The sequence below is a fragment of the Setaria italica genome, chromosome II (genome assembly GCF_000263155.2).
Source record: "Setaria italica strain Yugu1 chromosome II, Setaria_italica_v2.0, whole genome shotgun sequence".
NCBI lineage: Eukaryota > Viridiplantae > Streptophyta > Magnoliopsida > Poales > Poaceae > Setaria > Setaria italica.
In genome coordinates, this window is record NC_028451.1 from 39,291,411 (window position 1) to 39,308,503 (window position 17,093).

Consider the following 17,093-nt stretch of genomic DNA (forward strand, 5'->3'; position numbering starts at 1 on the left):
TCATACCAACAAGTTGCAACTTCTTTTCCGGAAACTCATCCTCAAAGAACTCCGGGGTTAAGCGTGCTTGGCCCGGAGCAATTTCAGGATGGGTGACCGACCGGGTGCGCACGAGTGAGGACAAAGTGCACAGAAAAGACTTGTGTTGGTCTGTGAGGGAATTCTTGATATCCTAGAGAGCTGCCAGGTGTAACTAAAAAGGAAAAATAAAATAAAATAAATGTATAGAGAATGACATGTGGGGTCAAAAATACTGTAGCTAACGGTGTCAAAAATTTTATCCATATCATCCACCTCAACCTCTCCAACCAAACACAAGACAGGACCGTCCCATCCTATTTCAACCAAACACTAAACGGGACCATTCCATCCCACAAAACTGGAACGGCACCATCCCATCCTATATTGTCTCCCATCCAAACACATACTAAGTATATGTTGTCAGCTATGGGTCGCTGTTGGATCGGACTTACAGCCGCCCCCCAAGTGTGGGATCTGATCATTTAAAATGACCGCCGTCTGATGGTAATTGGTTTGGGTCATCTCTGATTAGGTTGCAGTACGAACAAAGCTTTCTGATAAATAGACGTGACTCCTATATGCTTTCAAGTGGGGATGTAGTCGCAGTCGATGTTAACACTACTGTATTGGATACAAACCTTATCGGACCAAGACGAAAGACCTGATATGACCGACTATCGGTGATAATTATAATAATAAATTTCAGTGATTCAAATTTGAAAAGAGGAGGATATCTCTACAGCTAAAAAAGCAAAACCGAGTAAAAACTTTTTTGGTCCGCCATCCATCCCTTCGCCTGTTCGTTACCTCTGTTCGCGTTCGTGCTGATCACCTATGCCGTCGATCCGATCGAGCCCTTCCGCGACGTCCCTCACCTTCCCACCACGATCGTGCCTTCAACGGTGGCCCTCCGATCCAACCCTATGCGCCCTCCCTCATTGCCTCACGCAGCCATCGCCACCGCCTTGCCTCCGCCATCGACCACGCCATCGCCTCGACCACACGCCGCCATCACCTCCACCTCGCGCCGCCATCTCCTCCAACATGTGCTGCCGTCTCATCCAACCAGGGGCTAAGGTCTCCTCCGACCCGGTGCCATCGTTTCCTTCAGCTCGGCATTGAGGTCTCCTCCAATCCGACGCCACCCTCTCCCCAACCCTGCCGGCGCCGCCGTCGCCTCCCGGATCATTTATACACGTCCACCCTTGCGACCGTCCGCCGCGGCGCCGCCCGGCCGCTGCCACCACAGGTTCGGTGGCCCCTAGATGCCGACGAAGTGGGCACTCGCCCTACATCCCATCCCAGCGCGGGAGCAGCCGTCGGAGAGGGAGGTCGGTTCCCTGCGTAGCTGCCACTCAACCTCAATTGACCGATAAGAGTAAAGCTTTTTCCTCAATCATCCTCCAGTTGTGATTATACATGGCTACTACAGCTCATCCTCAATTAGTCTCCATATTCATGAATCAGAAAGCGCAAAGCGCATATTTGTTGGTTACTTGATTAAAGCATTCCTCATTGTAGGGAAAATGTTAATCTATAACCGAAGGACTGCATTGCTCTTGATGTGAACCTGCATACATTTCCGTAACTGAAGGATTAGCTGCAGAAAAGGATTCTCAGGTTTCTCCATTGTATAAAACCAGTCGCGCAGAGTATTGCTCTTGGTGTTTGGAAATAGATATATGGAGGCCATTCTTTTTTCTCACTATTCTACAGAGGTTTAGAAAACCTATTGTTGTGAACATAAGTAGATTTCTGCTACTGTTTAAAGTAAATGTGCTATTCAGAACAGTCATGAGTGTTAGATTGTAATTATCTGTGTGTACACTAGTGGGCCCACGGGCCCTGTTATGTGTATGGGCTGGCTGGCAGCCCGCCCGTGGGCGCCGCCAGCCCTGACACCTAACCCTAGCCGCCCCCCTGCGCTTGGTCTCCCAGGCCTATATATGGTTGTAGCCTGTGCTCCTGTATAATCTAATCTAATCTTTCCTCGCCTCAATATCTCTTTCAATGAGGTTTAGAAAATCTACATGTTTGGGACTTCCTTGAATGCAAAAGGAATCATTCAATCTAGCATTTTCTAACATACAATCCCTTCGTTCTCACCAGGAAAAATACCGTGCTGTCCGGTTCAACCCAAACTTGTGGTAATCGGGTCAAAAGGTTTGCAAATGGGAGACTGAACATCACTTTCCCTCTACTTCTTAAATTTGATTTGTGATCAAACTGGCCTGAAAACACAAAAATGTCTCAAATAAACAGATGACTAATGAGGTCGGAAGGTCATTGTTTGCTAAGGCTGGAGAACTGGGAGTGCCAGTTGGAATAATGGTGATGAAGGTAAAAAACGCATTCCTCTGTTAGATGTATGTGCAGTTACTATTGGACTTTGGGATTCCAACAGCAAGAATAATGTAGCAATATGTTCACATGGTAAAGAGGAGAAGAAGGGCTCATATTCGAACAAAGATTCACATATTATATTTTTTCAGGTTGTGCCATTCTAAAGCCAGAAGAACCGAGGAAACTAATAGTTCAGACAAATGCGAATTTTTAACCCTGTTAGTTACACAAGTTACATGAGCTTCATGAAAATCCTGTTTGCATCTTTTTTGCAAAATAAAATTGTATGAATAGGCTCCTTGAATATAAAGCAACAGGGACTTAATTATGCTCTTTGTTACAAAGTCAGAATTATATAATTATTCTTTGTTGTTCTTGTGTATGCAGGGAATTGTTCTATATATTCAGGAAATAGATGTTGTGGACAACTTCTTTGGCAAGAAGTTCCACTGCAGGAACAAGGGCCCACCTCCTCCAGGAGATGCTAGTTAGTTTAGATTCAGATTAGAGATAGAATTGGAATTAGTTGGGATTTTGTAAGCCGGCTCATTATATAAGAGTCCTGGCGCTTTAGATTAGGTTTAAGCAGAAGATAAACCTCAGAGCTCAGAGCCTCCTAGGGAGGGCGAGCAGGTTGTTTATCAATCTGCTCATCATGTTCTTAGTCAATCAACTAGCCATATCAATAGAGGAGCTATGTAGGGATTATCCTGAAACTACTGTTATTCTTGATCATATGGCTTTCTGCAAGGCACCAACGTAAACTTGTGTTTTTGCTTGTTCATAGTCTGTGTGAATGTAGTCATATGAAGCTATAGCCTGTAGTAGCTTATATTGCATTACAATACAAGGACAACTAAGAAGAGAGGGCATTCTCATCATTTCTAAACTTATCCTGATTCCCACAGGTAATCTCCAAAACCTCTTTATTTTGTCCATTGGCAGATCAATGTGGTCATGAAAAAAAGTTTTTATTGTGCAAATGAGCCTTTTTCAGTACCAGCTGACATTAGCACCCTCAGATTTTGTTGTCAGAGATCCAGGGGCAGTAACACTATTTCGTGAGGGGCAATACCTAACCTGATTTATTGTCAAGTAATGGCATCATGAATAAAGTGCCAGATTGTAGAAGTTGTGCAGTTAATTCCATTCCTTCTGCTTCTGTAACATTATACTTGCTCTAATGCCATGATCCGTTACTTCAAAAGTTTATGTCAAATATAGTGCTCTTTTCCGCATCTCAAGTGAAGCATATCCATACGAAGATACTGCTCAGCTTCTTTCCTGTGTGATATCTAACTATGGAGCCAATCGAATAATGTGGGGACGGTGAATTCACATACCCACCGATAGTTTCAATTGGTCATAGACTCCAACAGTGCTTATGAGAAACCACTCTCAGTTAACTGATAGCATGCTCTGAAGTGTCGGATCAGCAAATTTGTCCAGTTTGCTTAAAAAAAAGATGGTGTAGTGGAGTGGAGTGTAGTGTTGCTGGTAGGATAATATATTCCGGAGGAGCTAAATCAAGATTTTGTAAACAAGTATTAGTTCCTGCAATGATCTGTGCCATCACACCAACTTGCTCGATATGTGTTTATTGTAATGTTTTAGAATAAATATATTCTGCATTATGTTTAACTCTAACAGGCTTCTACTCTGTAGCTGTTTTGCAGATTGCAGCAAGACTAATTTCCAGTGTGTGGACATACAGTCCAACTTTGCAAGGGAAAGTATACTGTATTAAGCATCCTATCATTGCAATTATTCTAATTTAGTTTTGCTGTGCACTAGATTTACTTAATCAAAACCTTATTTTCTTTTACTACTGAGATATGTAACCAAATCATGAAGATGTGATACCAGATGTACACTGACATTGCTTTCAGCCAAGTGTTTAGTACAGGAAATTTCCCATGATGATACCCTAGCCATTTGTGCACTGGCAATGATCCCTCGATACCTTAAAGGTACTGAAATTTCATTTCCAATAATTTTTGAGTAATGTTTGTCATAGGGGTTCTTTTTTAATTGATAATGGAGAAATTCAAATGAATTAGCTTCCTGAACTACTAGAACCATATTTACACCCAGTCCCAACAATTTCTTTAATATTGATATATCTTCAGTAGGCATGTGAGTGTGCAAAATCATTTCAATTCTATTAGCAGCGCATTGACTCAGAGCTAGGAGTGGAATATTTTGTCTGCGGAAGATGCTTCCTCTAAGCCATAGGGAAGTATTCAGGTGCATCCCCTGCTCCGATTACCCTTTCATAATGAACATATATACATATGACACTTGCAGCTGTTGGAGATCAAGTCATCAGCTACTGAGGATAGACGAAGATTAAGCAATTAAAGAAGCAAGAAGATTTTGCTAATCACCTTCTGTTGCCTGGTTTGGTATCTCAATGGAACAAGCGGGTCTTCATTTTTCTGATTGATGAAACTGAAGATGCAATCAAATAGAGGAACATCACACTGGATCATGCTGTATGTTGTACAGTAGTCAGTAGAATATACGGTTCCTATTTAGTTGATTGTAGTGACAAAATATGTATATGCAAGGTGTATCGTAGTCCATATATGCATCTAAAGTAAATAATGATCTGACTAAAGTAATGTAATATTTGTTCTTATTTTCACACTAATATTATCCTGTTAGATGCTCCCACATATCGCAACATTAATATTTTGTAGCCCGTAGCAATGCACAGGCACGATCCTAATATAAAAAAATGATTGGTATTCAACTAAAAAATATCGATAGGTTTTACCATACATTTCAAATGATGGTCCCACATGGCTTTTCTTTGTTTACAAATTTAAATGGTACTGAATTTTTGAACGGTTCACCAGTTTATTGGCCCTGCCCCAGCCAATATTGCTGATAACTTATAATGTCGAAGATATATCGTTGATTCCTAGCATTGGCGCATGTTTTTTCCCAAATTTCATACCACTGATGAAAATGGGGACCAACCAATTCACAGGAATTGAAAAAAAATAAAAACAAAATTTGGTATTTTCAGCCTTCGAATTGGGAAATTTCCCTTGCCAGGCAACGAGAAAACCATTGAGCTGTAGCCTAACTTATGAAAACCAATTCTATAGAACCTTTAATAAGCATTCTAAATACTTTAAATATTCAATTTGAGGAAAAATGACCGAAAAATCTCCAAATTTAGAGATTTTTTTGTGAAGTTTGCTTTTCGATGGAGACAAAAGAAAAATCATAAATCGAAATTGGAACCCATGGTTCTAACGGTACGTAAGGTCAGAGTCTCTTCCTTCATGGGAAAGATTTTCTAGGTATTGAGGGGACAAATAAAATTGTCAAAATCCATCTTTATTTTAAATTAACTATAAGTGCTATCTATACTATGAGGTATTTTTAGGACATGATGCGTTGGAAAATGAGTGTAACCGTAGTTTAAGGCTGTTTAATCAGCTGGGCACAACTTCTGAAAAACCTTGAAGTTCTCACGTTGAAAGCATATAGGACTGGAGCCACACCTAGCTTCTTCTTCTGTTTTCTACTGTAAAATAAAATGCCCGTGCTGTGAATTTATCCGCGATGACCCACTTCAAAACCAATTACGATCAGACGGCGATTCTTTTTAGATGATGAGATCACAGCCCCCTCTGGAAGTGTAAGCTGATGCCTGACGCTGACGGCAATGACTGCATTACCGGCCATAGACAGCTCAAATGTCACCACCAACGTTTTATTTGTGCTGTCTAGGAAACAATAACCAGCTTACTGTAGATACTAGACTTCTGCATTATTGCCTGCAGACCAAGTCCTAGTATATCCTTGGGTTGTGAGGCTTGCCATGAGCTGGAAATTTGTCTGATGCTCCCACATTTTAGAGTTTGGCCGCGCAGATGCCACAGCGACCTGTAATTGACAACATATGCTCAGTGTCAGAGAGTACGTTAACAACACTTGAAAATGGCAATTTGGGTATCCACAGTAAGCAACGATGGAAGTACAGATTTAACAATCTGAAGGTGGCAAAGGAACAAGTGCTACGATGTGTACAGCTCAACTGCAATTGTATTATGTCATAGTCTATATATGGTTTAGTACAGCTCAAGTGCTGCATATTATTATTCGAACCAAGGCTGCAGGAGTTTATGTTAGTCTAGTACCCAGTAGCTAGTTGCACACTCCCCTACATCTCGACGGCCATTTTGAGTTAGAGCTCCACTAGTTAACACTGCAGAAAGTTTTTGCATCCATGAGTTCCATTTCCATCTGGATCGCAGCTATCCTCCTCTTGCCAACCTTGTGCGCTTCCGATGACCGGCTTGTCCCAGGCAAGCCGCTCTTACTTGGCTCCACCATCACCTCTGATGGTGGCGACTTCGCCCTGGGCTTCTTCTCCCCATCCAATTCCACTCCGGAGAAGGTCTACCTCGGCATATGGTACAACAACATCCCTCGGCTTACCATGGTGTGGGTTGCTAACCGGGAAGCACCGGCCATCTCCTCCTCAGCTCCTTCGCTTGTTCTGACCAACACCTCAAATCTTGTCTTGTCCGATGTGAATGGCCGTGTCCTCTGGACAACCAACACCACCACTGCTGCTGCAAGCTCCTCGCCATCGCCAAGGTCGAATGCTACTGGGTCGGTAGCAGTGCTTCTGAACACAGGCAACCTCATTCTTCGGTCGCCAAACGGCACGACGCTGTGGCGGAGCTTCGACCACCCGGCAGACACTCTCCTCCCAGGCATGAAGATACGGAGGAGCTACAAGACACATGATGGCAACCGCCTTGTTTCTTGGACTGGACCGGAGGATCCCTCGGCGGGCACCTTCTCCTTCAGTGGAGAGGCAGACCCGTTTGCGCAGGGCTTCATCCGGAATGGTTCACAACCAGTGTGGCGCAGTCCTGTATGGACAGGCTACATGGTCTCCAGCCAGTACTTTCAGGCGAACACCAGAATTGGTATCTACATAGCATATGTGGACACCGTCGACGAGGTGTCCATGGTCTTCACCGTCTCCGATGGTGCTCCACATGTGCGGTATGTGATGAGCTACTCTGGCAGGCTAGAAATATTCAGTTGGAACAGGGATTCATCAAATTGGACCATGCTTACGGCATGGCCGAGCCACGAGTGTAGCAGGTACGGCTACTGTGGGTTCTCTGGCTACTGTGACTACACGGAGGCTACCCCGACTTGCCAGTGCCTTGAAGGGTTCGAGCCCGTGGATGCGGGAGAATGGAGCACCGGCAGGTTCGAGCAGGGCTGCCGGCGAAAGAAGCCACTGCGATGTGGGGACAGTTTCTTGGCATTGCCGGGTATGCAGGTGCCTGACAAGTTTGTACGCATCAGGAAGAAAGTCCTCAGTGAGTGTGAAGCGGAATGCAGAAATAATTGTTCTTGTGTGGCCTACGCATATGCAAATTTGAACAGCAGCATAATGAAGGATGACCCGACAAGGTGCCTTGTGTGGATTGGTGACCAGCAGCTAATTGACACACAGAAGATAGGTGTGACTCCCTATAGTACTGCTGGTGCTGACAGTCAAGAGACGCTATATCTCCGAGTTTCAGGCATGCCAGGTACCATTTCATATCAGAAGAACTTCTATCAGAGGCATAAACCAAGCAGACGTGCCCATATATATCAGGGGCATTCCCACTTGTGGCATGGTGTCTTATCATGTTATCCTAACGGCCTTACCACACTATCATCTTAGTACCTAGGTCTCTTTCCTAAATATGCAGGTACATGACACTAGTTTTCCATGAAAATCAAGGAGCTATCTATTGACCACTGGAACTAGTTCAGAGGTTTCTGTTCATGGAAAGTTGGAAAGTTGGCAGCTGGTTTCTGTTCATGGAAAGTTGAAAACTAGTGTCATGGAAAGTTGGCAGCTGGTTTCTGTTCATTTTATCTGGCTTGTGAAGTTGGCACCAAGATCATGGAAATTTTGGTTAAAACATAGATACTGGAAATCATGCACAGTAGGGCAGTGGTAACTAGCTAGCTTTAGAATCTGCTCACACCCTAGAACCATATGCTGATCATTATATGACTACATGCATATTGCGGTCAATCTACTGAACCGAGATATGAAGCTTTCTTTTCTTTCTCAGTGATCTTAATTTCTCGTGCAACATCTAGTTAAGGTGTCATGTTAATTCTTACTGGTCATTATTTTAACAAAAAGGTACTACTGTGTAATGTAAGAATGTAGCACTAAGCGCTTGTTCGGTTGTTTGAAGACTGAAATCTGTAGTTGCATGATATTAACTTGGTGCTATATAAATATATATGAATAATTTTTGCATTGTTTTGAAGGTGGAAGGACAAAAAAAAATACAAATGTAGTGAAAACTATACTACCAATTCTAGCGGGTGTTACTGTCCTCACTTCCATTTTACTTATATGGGTCTGCAAGTTCAGAGGTTTGTTTTCCATTCTATATACTGATTGCAGTTACTTAAGAACAAATACTCACCAACTTTTGGGAGCAGGAAGGAAAAGAAATGTGGAAATTCACAATAAGGTAATGCTTGGTGGTTCTTCAGAAGAACTTCGAGAAGAAAACGCTACCCATGATTTTGAACTTCCATTCCTGAAATTTCAAGATATCCTTGTTGCAACAAACAATTTTTCCAACATATCTATGATTGGACAAGGAGGTTTCGGCAAAGTCTACAAGGTAATTATTTACGCTAGGACTTTCTCTGCTTTTCCTAGTTTAATTCTTGAATCAAGCAACTGCACTACATACCACAATCTTACCTTTCTTTGATAATTACAAAGGGGACACTTGAAGATGGTCAAGAGGTTGCAATCAAAAGACTTAGTAGGGACTCAGACCAAGGAATACAGGAGTTCAGAAATGAAGTTATTCTAATTGCCAAACTACAACACAGAAACTTGGTTCGACTTCTTGGTTGCTGTGTTGAGGGAGATGAAAAGCTACTGATTTATGAGTATTTGCCCAATAAAAGCTTGGATGCTGTAATTTTCAGTATGTTCAGTTCATATTCATTTTTCACCAGAGTTTATATAGATCTGAGCAGCTATAAATTATCCTCTTCATAAACATGACATATTTATTATTTGTAGACTGTGAACAGAATGCAGCACTTGATTGGCCACTAAGGTTTACAATAATCAAAGGAATTGCTAGGGGGCTTCTTTACCTCCATCATGATTCAAGATTAACAATAGTTCATAGGGATCTCAAAGCTAGTAATGTGTTGCTAGATGCAGAGATGAGACCCAAAATAGCAGACTTTGGTATGGCAAGAATCTTTGGTGACAACCAGAAAAACGCAAATACAACACGAGTTGTTGGGACATAGTAAGCACTACTTATTGCTCAAACTAACATATGATTGAACCAAATTCATCTTTATGACCTTTGCAAATGAACCTCACCAGTGGTTATATGGCTCCTGAATATGCAATGGAGGGTATTTTCTCTGTGAAGTCTGATGTCTATAGCTTTGGCGTGTTACTTTTGGAAGTTGTAAGTGGTATAAAGATAAGCTCTGTTGATCGCATCATGGGTTACCCAAACCTAATTGTCTATGTAAGCAAATATGATTACCTTTTTTTAATTGAGGTAAAGGATTTTGAAACTTCCGGAGTTATACAATCTAAATGACTGTGATTGTTTCAGGCATGGAACCTTTGGAAGGAAGGGAAGGCAAAGGATTTGGTAGACAAGTGTATTGTGGAGAACTGCTTACTAGATGAAGCCTCACTTTGCATCCACATGGGGCTCTTGTGTGTTCAGGAAGATCCTGATGATAGGCCATTCATGTCTAAAGTTGTGTTCAACTTGGAGAATGGATGCACAGCGCTACCAAAGCCAAATCATCCTGCATATTTCGCGCGGAGAAATAGTGACATGGAGCAATTAAGTGAAGACATCTTAAACTCTAAGAACACAGTGACTCTTACAGCCATAGATGGGCGATAAAATATTTCTCATGTTAGCTGTACACCTTTTGTCAAGCTTAATGCTGCAATGAGATAACTGCATTGCTAGTAATCTCGATGCTAGATTATGTGTGGGAAACCAAACCCAGTCTGGAGTGAAATATGATAAAAAGCTATATGAGGCTCAAAGCATGGCAGTGATGCAACAGAAAGTCAGAAAACATACATAGCACTTGTAAAACGGCATGGCAATTGAAACTTTTGGACTTACTCAAAATGCTTCAGGTTTCACAAGGGCAGCCAACGCATGGGGTTCCTTACTTCCTTAGCATGTATCAGGACATAATCAAGCACCTTCCAGAACAACGCATCCTTTTCCAGAGCATAATTATTTACTGAATGGGGAAATAATACAGCTGCAGCCTACAAAATGAAGACATGCCAATATGCCATCAGTATTTACAAGGCTACAAGCACCACCTTTCGTAGAGTATTTACTTGTCAAAGTAAGATGTGAAACCTCTTGCGAGTGTCAGGGGATGCCATGCCACCGTTGCTTGTCGCTCCCACTGACCGAGTAGGCTGTTTGACCACTTTGACGCGGCATCGCCGATGCCACAGATACCAAGCACGCCACCTTCCGCACATCAATTGCGCCGCACCAACAGACGGTGTTCCCGCGGATAGGGATAGCTAGTTAGCTACCACAAACACGATCCTGTCCACTATACATGGTGGAACGTGGTGCAGCCCGCCTAGTGACACAGACACACAGTGTACCAGCCGCTGGACGCCGTGCCGGGGGGGGGGGGGGGGGGGGGGGGGCGCGGTGATTGGGACAGTTCAGGCATTCTGTCGAACAGGTGGAAGGCGTTGCGCCTTGCCTGTTTGCTGGCTGAGGCTGACGCTTTTGGATTGGACACGGCCAACAGAAGAGGCCGAATGAGTCTGTGGATGAGAACATGAGGGCGGAGGGACACCCGGCGCCGTCGACGGAGAGAATGTCGCGAGCGGCACAGCTTTGGCTGAGACTGTCTCGTGTTCTCCTCTGCCGTGTCGCCACATTTTGACAAAAAAAAAAAAGCACTCTCAGCGCTATGGCTCCGTTAAAATGTTCGATGCCTCCTTGAACCTTTGATCATCTCGAAATTTTCGATCGGTATGGAAGCTAGGTTTGTTCGGAGGGTACAACAAGGACGTATTCAACCAACGCACTCTACACTCACACTGCACGTCCATACACACGTTTACGGAAAAGATTGGGAGACCTAAACCTCCAATGCACGGAAACGTGTAGTACCACTTACGCGCACGCGTGTGTACCTAGTGAACTCAGGAATAATCCTGAGCGAAACTGAGGAAAAACCCCAGTGAAGCACCTAGGTCCGATCCCAGGGATCGAACCCGGGCAGGCTGGGTGAACACCCTCGCCAGCAGCCACCCGAGCTAAGCTTGGTCTTCGGTATGGAAGGTAGGTGTGATCCACGACGTCAAACGCGCGGCGGTTTGTTTGCCTCAATTACTCTATCAGTTTTCTCTTGTTGCTTATCTGCAATGTGTGGCCTCACCCACGCGTTAGTGGCAGTTAAACAGCCCAGAAGCCCACTTGTCTAACCGAGCTCCAATTCATGCGGCAACACCCAGGTCAAAGGTTCAAATCCGTGGTCAACTTGCATTCGGAGTTAGAGTCTGTTTGGAGGACTTCGACTCCTGTAAAAAAAATAGCTCCAGCTGTGACTCCTCATGTCCGCTCGCTAGAAGGAGCCGCTGAAGGAGCCCTACCAGGCCTTTGTATGGACTCATGTCCGCTAGTCAACGAGGATTTCCCCGTGTTCAAACGCTAGGTCACCGCAGTCTAATCCGGATAGAGGCGAGGCATCAGCACCAACAAGGACTTCTGCCTGGGGCCCATTTTCTTGTCAGCGTGTTCTATGTAAAAAGCTCAAACTCACGTACTGATGCTCCAGTCCATCTATGGAATTCTAGCGCCGGTGGTTCACGACGCCTCGAGGGCTACTTTTTCTCAAGAAAGGAAACAACTTTTGGTCTCAACTAGTCTAATATAGTACATATAGTACACACATCAAACACATACACAATAATATCGATGAAGTCACTCCAAGGAGGTTTCCTCCGCAGTGTTTTGGTGACGTTGCGATGACTGTCTGGCCGGTGATCCTGCACAAATGCAAGAAATTGATGTTAAATGCTCGGGTAGATTTTGGTTTTACCAGGCGAGGTATCATGCTACTGCACTATTAGTTTGTAGGAAGCTGCAACGCAGTTTACTCGTTGCAAAGTTTGACCAAGTAGATTCTACAGACGGCCGGCCTAATTAAATTCGTTGATGGTGGGAATGCATTAGTAAATTTTGATTGAAGGTGGCATTGTGGTTTCGGACGACGACCTCATCTCCACACTTCTTCTGGATGCATGCACCCATAAGGCCAGGTAAAACGACAACTTTCTCTAAGAAAATAACACCACGTACGGTGGTAACAACCCATTTCGAGGTGTACATCTCAACTATGACCAACATATTTTGACTAGAATGTTTGAATTCACTATAGTCTACGAGAAACCTGGAAATTTTGCATTCTTTCGTGCACACCAAGCGCGCAGGAGCTTGCTATATATACTATAACAAGTAGTCGCTTGCGCTCCTACCAACTCTAGCGCTTTGATGGATAAGACTAGCAAACTCACTCAGAGAGCCAGAGACACCGCAGCAAGTCCAATGGCATTCGTGAGTTCCATTTCGGTTTGCACCATGGCTCTCCTCCTCTTGGCGGCCCTGTGTGCTAATTCGGATGACCGGCTTGTCCCAGGCAAGCCGCTCTTGCCCGGCACCACCATCGTATCTGATGGCGGTGACTTCGCCTTTGGCTTCTTCTCCCCATCCAATTCCACTCCGGAGAAGCTATACCTTGGCATATGGTACAACAAGATCCCCCGGCTCACCGTGGTGTGGGTTGCTAATCGGGCAACACCGGCCATCTCCTCCTCAGCTCCTTCTCTTGTTCTGACCAACACCTCTCATCTTGTCTTGTCCGATGTCAAAGGCCGTGTTCTCTGGACAACCAAAGCCACCAAAGCTGCAAGCTCCTCAAAATTGCTGAAACTGAGTACTACCGGATCAGCGGCGGTGCTTATGAATACAGGCAATCTCATCCTCCGTTCACCGAACGGCACAATGCTATGGCAAAGCTTCGACCATCCGACTGACACTCTCCTCCCGGGTATGAAGATATGGAGGAGCTACAAGACTGATGATGGCAACCGCCTTGTTTCTTGGAAAAGCCTAGAGGACCCCTCGCCAGGCACCTTCTCCTACAGTGGAGAGACAAAATTATTTCCGCAGAGCTTCATCTGGAACGGTTCGCACCCAGTATGGCGTAGCCAAGTATGGACAGGGTACACGATCAGTACTAGTCAGTACTACCAGCTGAACACTAGCATTGTGGTATACCTAGCATGTGTTGATACTGTCGATAAGATATCCATGGTCTTCACCGTGTCTGATGGTGCACTACCCATGCGGATTGTGATGGGTTACTCTGGCAGGTTAGAACTACGAGTTTGGAATAATAGAGTTTCATCGGAGTGGGCAATGCTTGGAATGTCGCGGCCGGACTATGATTGTAGCAGGTACGGCTACTGCGGGCTCTCCGGTTACTGCGACTATACAGATGCTACCCCAACTTGCAAGTGCCTTGATGGGTTTCAGCCCGTGGACAAGGAAGAATGGAGCAATGCCAGATTCTCGCAGGGATGCCAGCGAAAGGAGCCCCTTCGATGTAGTGATGGTTTCTTGGCGCTGCCAGACATGAAGGTGCCTGACAACTTTGTGCGCATTGGGAGAAAGACCTTCAAGGAATGCGCGGCTGAGTGCAGTGGCAATTGCTCTTGTGTGGCGTACGCTTATGCGAGTTTGAATGGCAGCACATCAAATGGCGATGCGACGAGGTGCCTTTTGTGGATTGGTGATCATCAGCTTGTTGACACGCAGAAGATGATGGCAGTACATCCCTATAGCACTGCTGGTGCCGAGAGTCAAGAGACGCTGTATCTCCGAGTTGCAGGCATGTCAGGTACCATTTCATATCCCATCTTAGCACTGAGGTCTATTGCCCAAACTATACAATAACATAATAACACCACTAGTTAGTTTTCCATGAAAATCAAGGAGAAATATATCTGTAGTCCACCGGAACTTGACTGTTCCATTTATCTGGTATGTAAAATAAGACCTACGATCATGCATGACAACACGTAATAGGACAGTGTGGCAACTAATTTGGAGTCTGCTCACATCCTTGAACCGTAAGCTGATCACAAGGTATGGCTACATGCATATTATTGGAGTCAAATATATATTGAATATATACTGAACTGAGATTCATAATAGTTTCTCGTACAACATTAAGTTTATGGAGTGTTCTTAATTCCTAGGCCGTTATTTAATGAAAAAGGTACTATTGTGTGTAACGCAAGACCATAGCACTTGTTCGCCTGTCTGAAGATTGAACTCTGCAGTTTTATGATATTTTTTTTTGAACGGAACGGCAAGAGATTTGCTGTAATTTTTATTAGAAGAAGGGAATAAAACACAAAGCCCAAAAAGCAAAAAGAAAATACACGACTCGGCATGCCCTCACCCGAGACGACTCAACAGCACTAGAGCCGGCACAAAAACTAAAAACTATATGAAAAAGCTTTTGCACTGATTTGCAGGTAAAAGGACAAAAAGGAACACACTAAAAGTTGCGCTACAAATTTTAGCAGGTGCCGTTGTTCTCACTTCCATTTTACTTATATGGGTCTGCAAGTTCAGAGGTATGTTTTCTTCCATATGCTAATTACTAACCACAGTTACTCAGGAATAAGCTCTTAACAACTTTTGGGAGCAGGAAGGAAAACAAATACGGAAAATCACAAGAAGCTAATGCACGGAGGTTTTACTACTTCAGATGAACTTGGAGAAGAAAAAACTACCAATGATTTTGAACTTCCATTTCTGAAATTCCAAGATATTCTTGTCACAACAAACAATTTCTCCAGTACATCTATGATTGGACAAGGAGGTTTCGGAAAAGTTTACAAGGTAATTTACGATCGAGGTTTCCTTTCTTTGCTTTTCCTAGACTCATTATCTAATTAAATAACCTGCAGAACATATCACAATCTTACTTTTCTATGTTAATCACAAAGGGGGCATTAGAAGGTGGTCAAGAGGTTGCTATCAAAAGACTTAGTAGGGACTCTGATCAAGGAATTCAGGAGTTCAGAAATGAAGTTGTTCTAATTGCTAAGCTACAACACAGAAACTTGGTTCGACTTCTTGGTTGCTGCGTTGAGGGAGATGAAAAGCTGTTGATTTATGAGTACCTACCTAATAAAAGCTTGGATGCTATCATTTTCAGTATGTTCTGCTGAACAGAAGTTCAATGTGCGATTGAATAATTATATAATTTCATTTTCATAGACACATGATTGTTCATTGTAGATCGCGCAAGAAATGCACCACTTGATTGGCCAATAAGGTTCAAGATAATCAAAGGAGTTGCAAGGGGACTTTTATACCTCCATAATGATTCAAGATTGACAATAGTTCATAGGGATCTCAAAGCTAGTAATGTGTTACTAGATGCAGAGATGAGACCCAAGATAGCTGACTTTGGTATGGCAAGGATCTTTGGTGATAATCAAGAAAATGCTAATACCAAGCGAGTTGTTGGGACATAGTGAGTAGTATTTAATTCCCAAATACTCAAATTGCATATGATTGAACCCAAATCATCTTCATAATTTTGCTAACGAAATGATCTTAATAGTGGTTATATGGCTCCGGAGTATGCAATGGAGGGCATTTTCTCTGCGAAGTCTGATGTCTATAGCTTTGGTGTCCTACTTTTGGAGGTTGTGAGTGGTATAAAGATAAGCTCTGTTGATCGTGTCCCAGGATACCCAAACCTAATAGTCTATGTAAGCAAATATGGTTAGGTTTTAGTTTCTTCATATTAAATGGTTTAAACTGTTCTATTACACAATCTAATTTGTGTGATGTGACTGTTTCAGGCGTGGAACCTTTGGAAGGAAGGGAAAGCAAAAGATCTGGTAGACAAATGTATTGTTGAGAACTGTTTACTAGATGAGGCTTCACTTTGCATCCACATGGGGCTCTTGTGTGTGCAGGAAAATCCTGATGATAGGCCATTGACGTCTTCTGTTGTGTTCAACTTGGAGAATAGATCCACAACACTACCAACGCCAAATCACCCTGCATATTTTGTACAGAGAAATAGTGATATGGAGCAAATGAGAGAAGACATTGTGAATTCTAAGAACACAATGTCTCTTACAGTCATGGAGGGGAGATAGAGTAACTCTAAAAAGTAGTTTGGAGTTTGGATTGGAATGTGTAACATAGTGACTTGAAACTTGGATGTTATTAATCGATTTTTTTCTAATTTTGAATCAAAAGCTGCATATCCAAAATTTTGAAGTGAGAAGAAAAAGTATGACTGTAGGAGCAAATCTTCAGCTAGCAAATCAAATCACAAGAGTAAAGTTGTATTCGCAAGAGTAAATCATCATGTCATAGTTCCCTAACTCGCACGGTGTGACATTAAGCTTCCTAAAATTGCATCTAGGGAGTTAACAAAGTAAAAATGCTAGTTTAGGGAGAGCTATATGCGATAGTGCACAAATTCAGGAAACTGCAACGCAACTTACTCATTGGAAAGTTTCACTACGTAGATTCTACAGCAGCCTAAATTCATTGATGGCAGGAATACATTAGTAATTT

The 17,093-nt window shown here is 43.3% G+C and overlaps 2 protein-coding genes across 3 annotated transcripts; both read left to right on the plus strand.

The window, feature by feature from the left end:
* Window positions 1–6,498: 6,498 nt before the first annotated feature.
* LOC106804106 (G-type lectin S-receptor-like serine/threonine-protein kinase At1g11300) lies at window positions 6,499–10,681 on the plus strand. 2 transcript variants are annotated; one of them, XM_014804718.2, is made up of 7 exons: window positions 6,499–7,943; window positions 8,686–8,793; window positions 8,863–9,050; window positions 9,155–9,365; window positions 9,464–9,701; window positions 9,782–9,932; window positions 10,023–10,680. In XM_014804718.2, the coding sequence occupies exons 1-7, from the start codon at window positions 6,611–6,613 to the stop codon at window positions 10,323–10,325; spliced, it is 2,532 nt and encodes an 843-aa protein (XP_014660204.1). In that variant the 5' UTR covers window positions 6,499–6,610; the 3' UTR covers window positions 10,326–10,680. The 2 variants fall into 2 exon arrangements, with proteins under 2 accessions (XP_014660204.1, XP_022679783.1); XM_022824048.1 differs by having other exon boundaries at window positions 8,686–9,050; window positions 10,023–10,681.
* Window positions 10,682–13,097: 2,416 nt separating this feature from the next.
* On the plus strand, window positions 13,098–16,666 carry LOC101781014 (G-type lectin S-receptor-like serine/threonine-protein kinase B120). Its single transcript, XM_022824216.1, has 8 exons — window positions 13,098–13,381; window positions 13,463–14,376; window positions 15,020–15,121; window positions 15,193–15,389; window positions 15,497–15,707; window positions 15,792–16,029; window positions 16,120–16,270; window positions 16,364–16,666. Exons 2-8 carry the CDS (start codon window positions 13,479–13,481, stop codon window positions 16,664–16,666), a joined length of 2,100 nt encoding a protein of 699 aa, XP_022679951.1. The 5' UTR covers window positions 13,098–13,381; window positions 13,463–13,478.
* Window positions 16,667–17,093: the final 427 nt, after the last annotated feature.

Coding starts and splice junctions, on each gene's coding strand:
- LOC106804106 (XM_022824048.1), top strand. CDS start 6,611: ATGAGTTCCATTTCCATCTGGATCGCAGCTATCCTCCTCTTGCCAACC. Junction 9,366..9,463: donor CTTGGATGCTGTAATTTTCA/GTATGTTCAGTT, acceptor TATTATTTGTAG/ACTGTGAACAGAATGCAGCA. Junction 9,933..10,022: donor ACCCAAACCTAATTGTCTAT/GTAAGCAAATAT, acceptor TGATTGTTTCAG/GCATGGAACCTTTGGAAGGA.
- LOC101781014 (XM_022824216.1), top strand. CDS start 13,479: ATGCTATGGCAAAGCTTCGACCATCCGACTGACACTCTCCTCCCGGGT. Junction 15,708..15,791: donor CTTGGATGCTATCATTTTCA/GTATGTTCTGCT, acceptor TGTTCATTGTAG/ATCGCGCAAGAAATGCACCA. Junction 16,030..16,119: donor AAGCGAGTTGTTGGGACATA/GTGAGTAGTATT, acceptor TGATCTTAATAG/TGGTTATATGGCTCCGGAGT.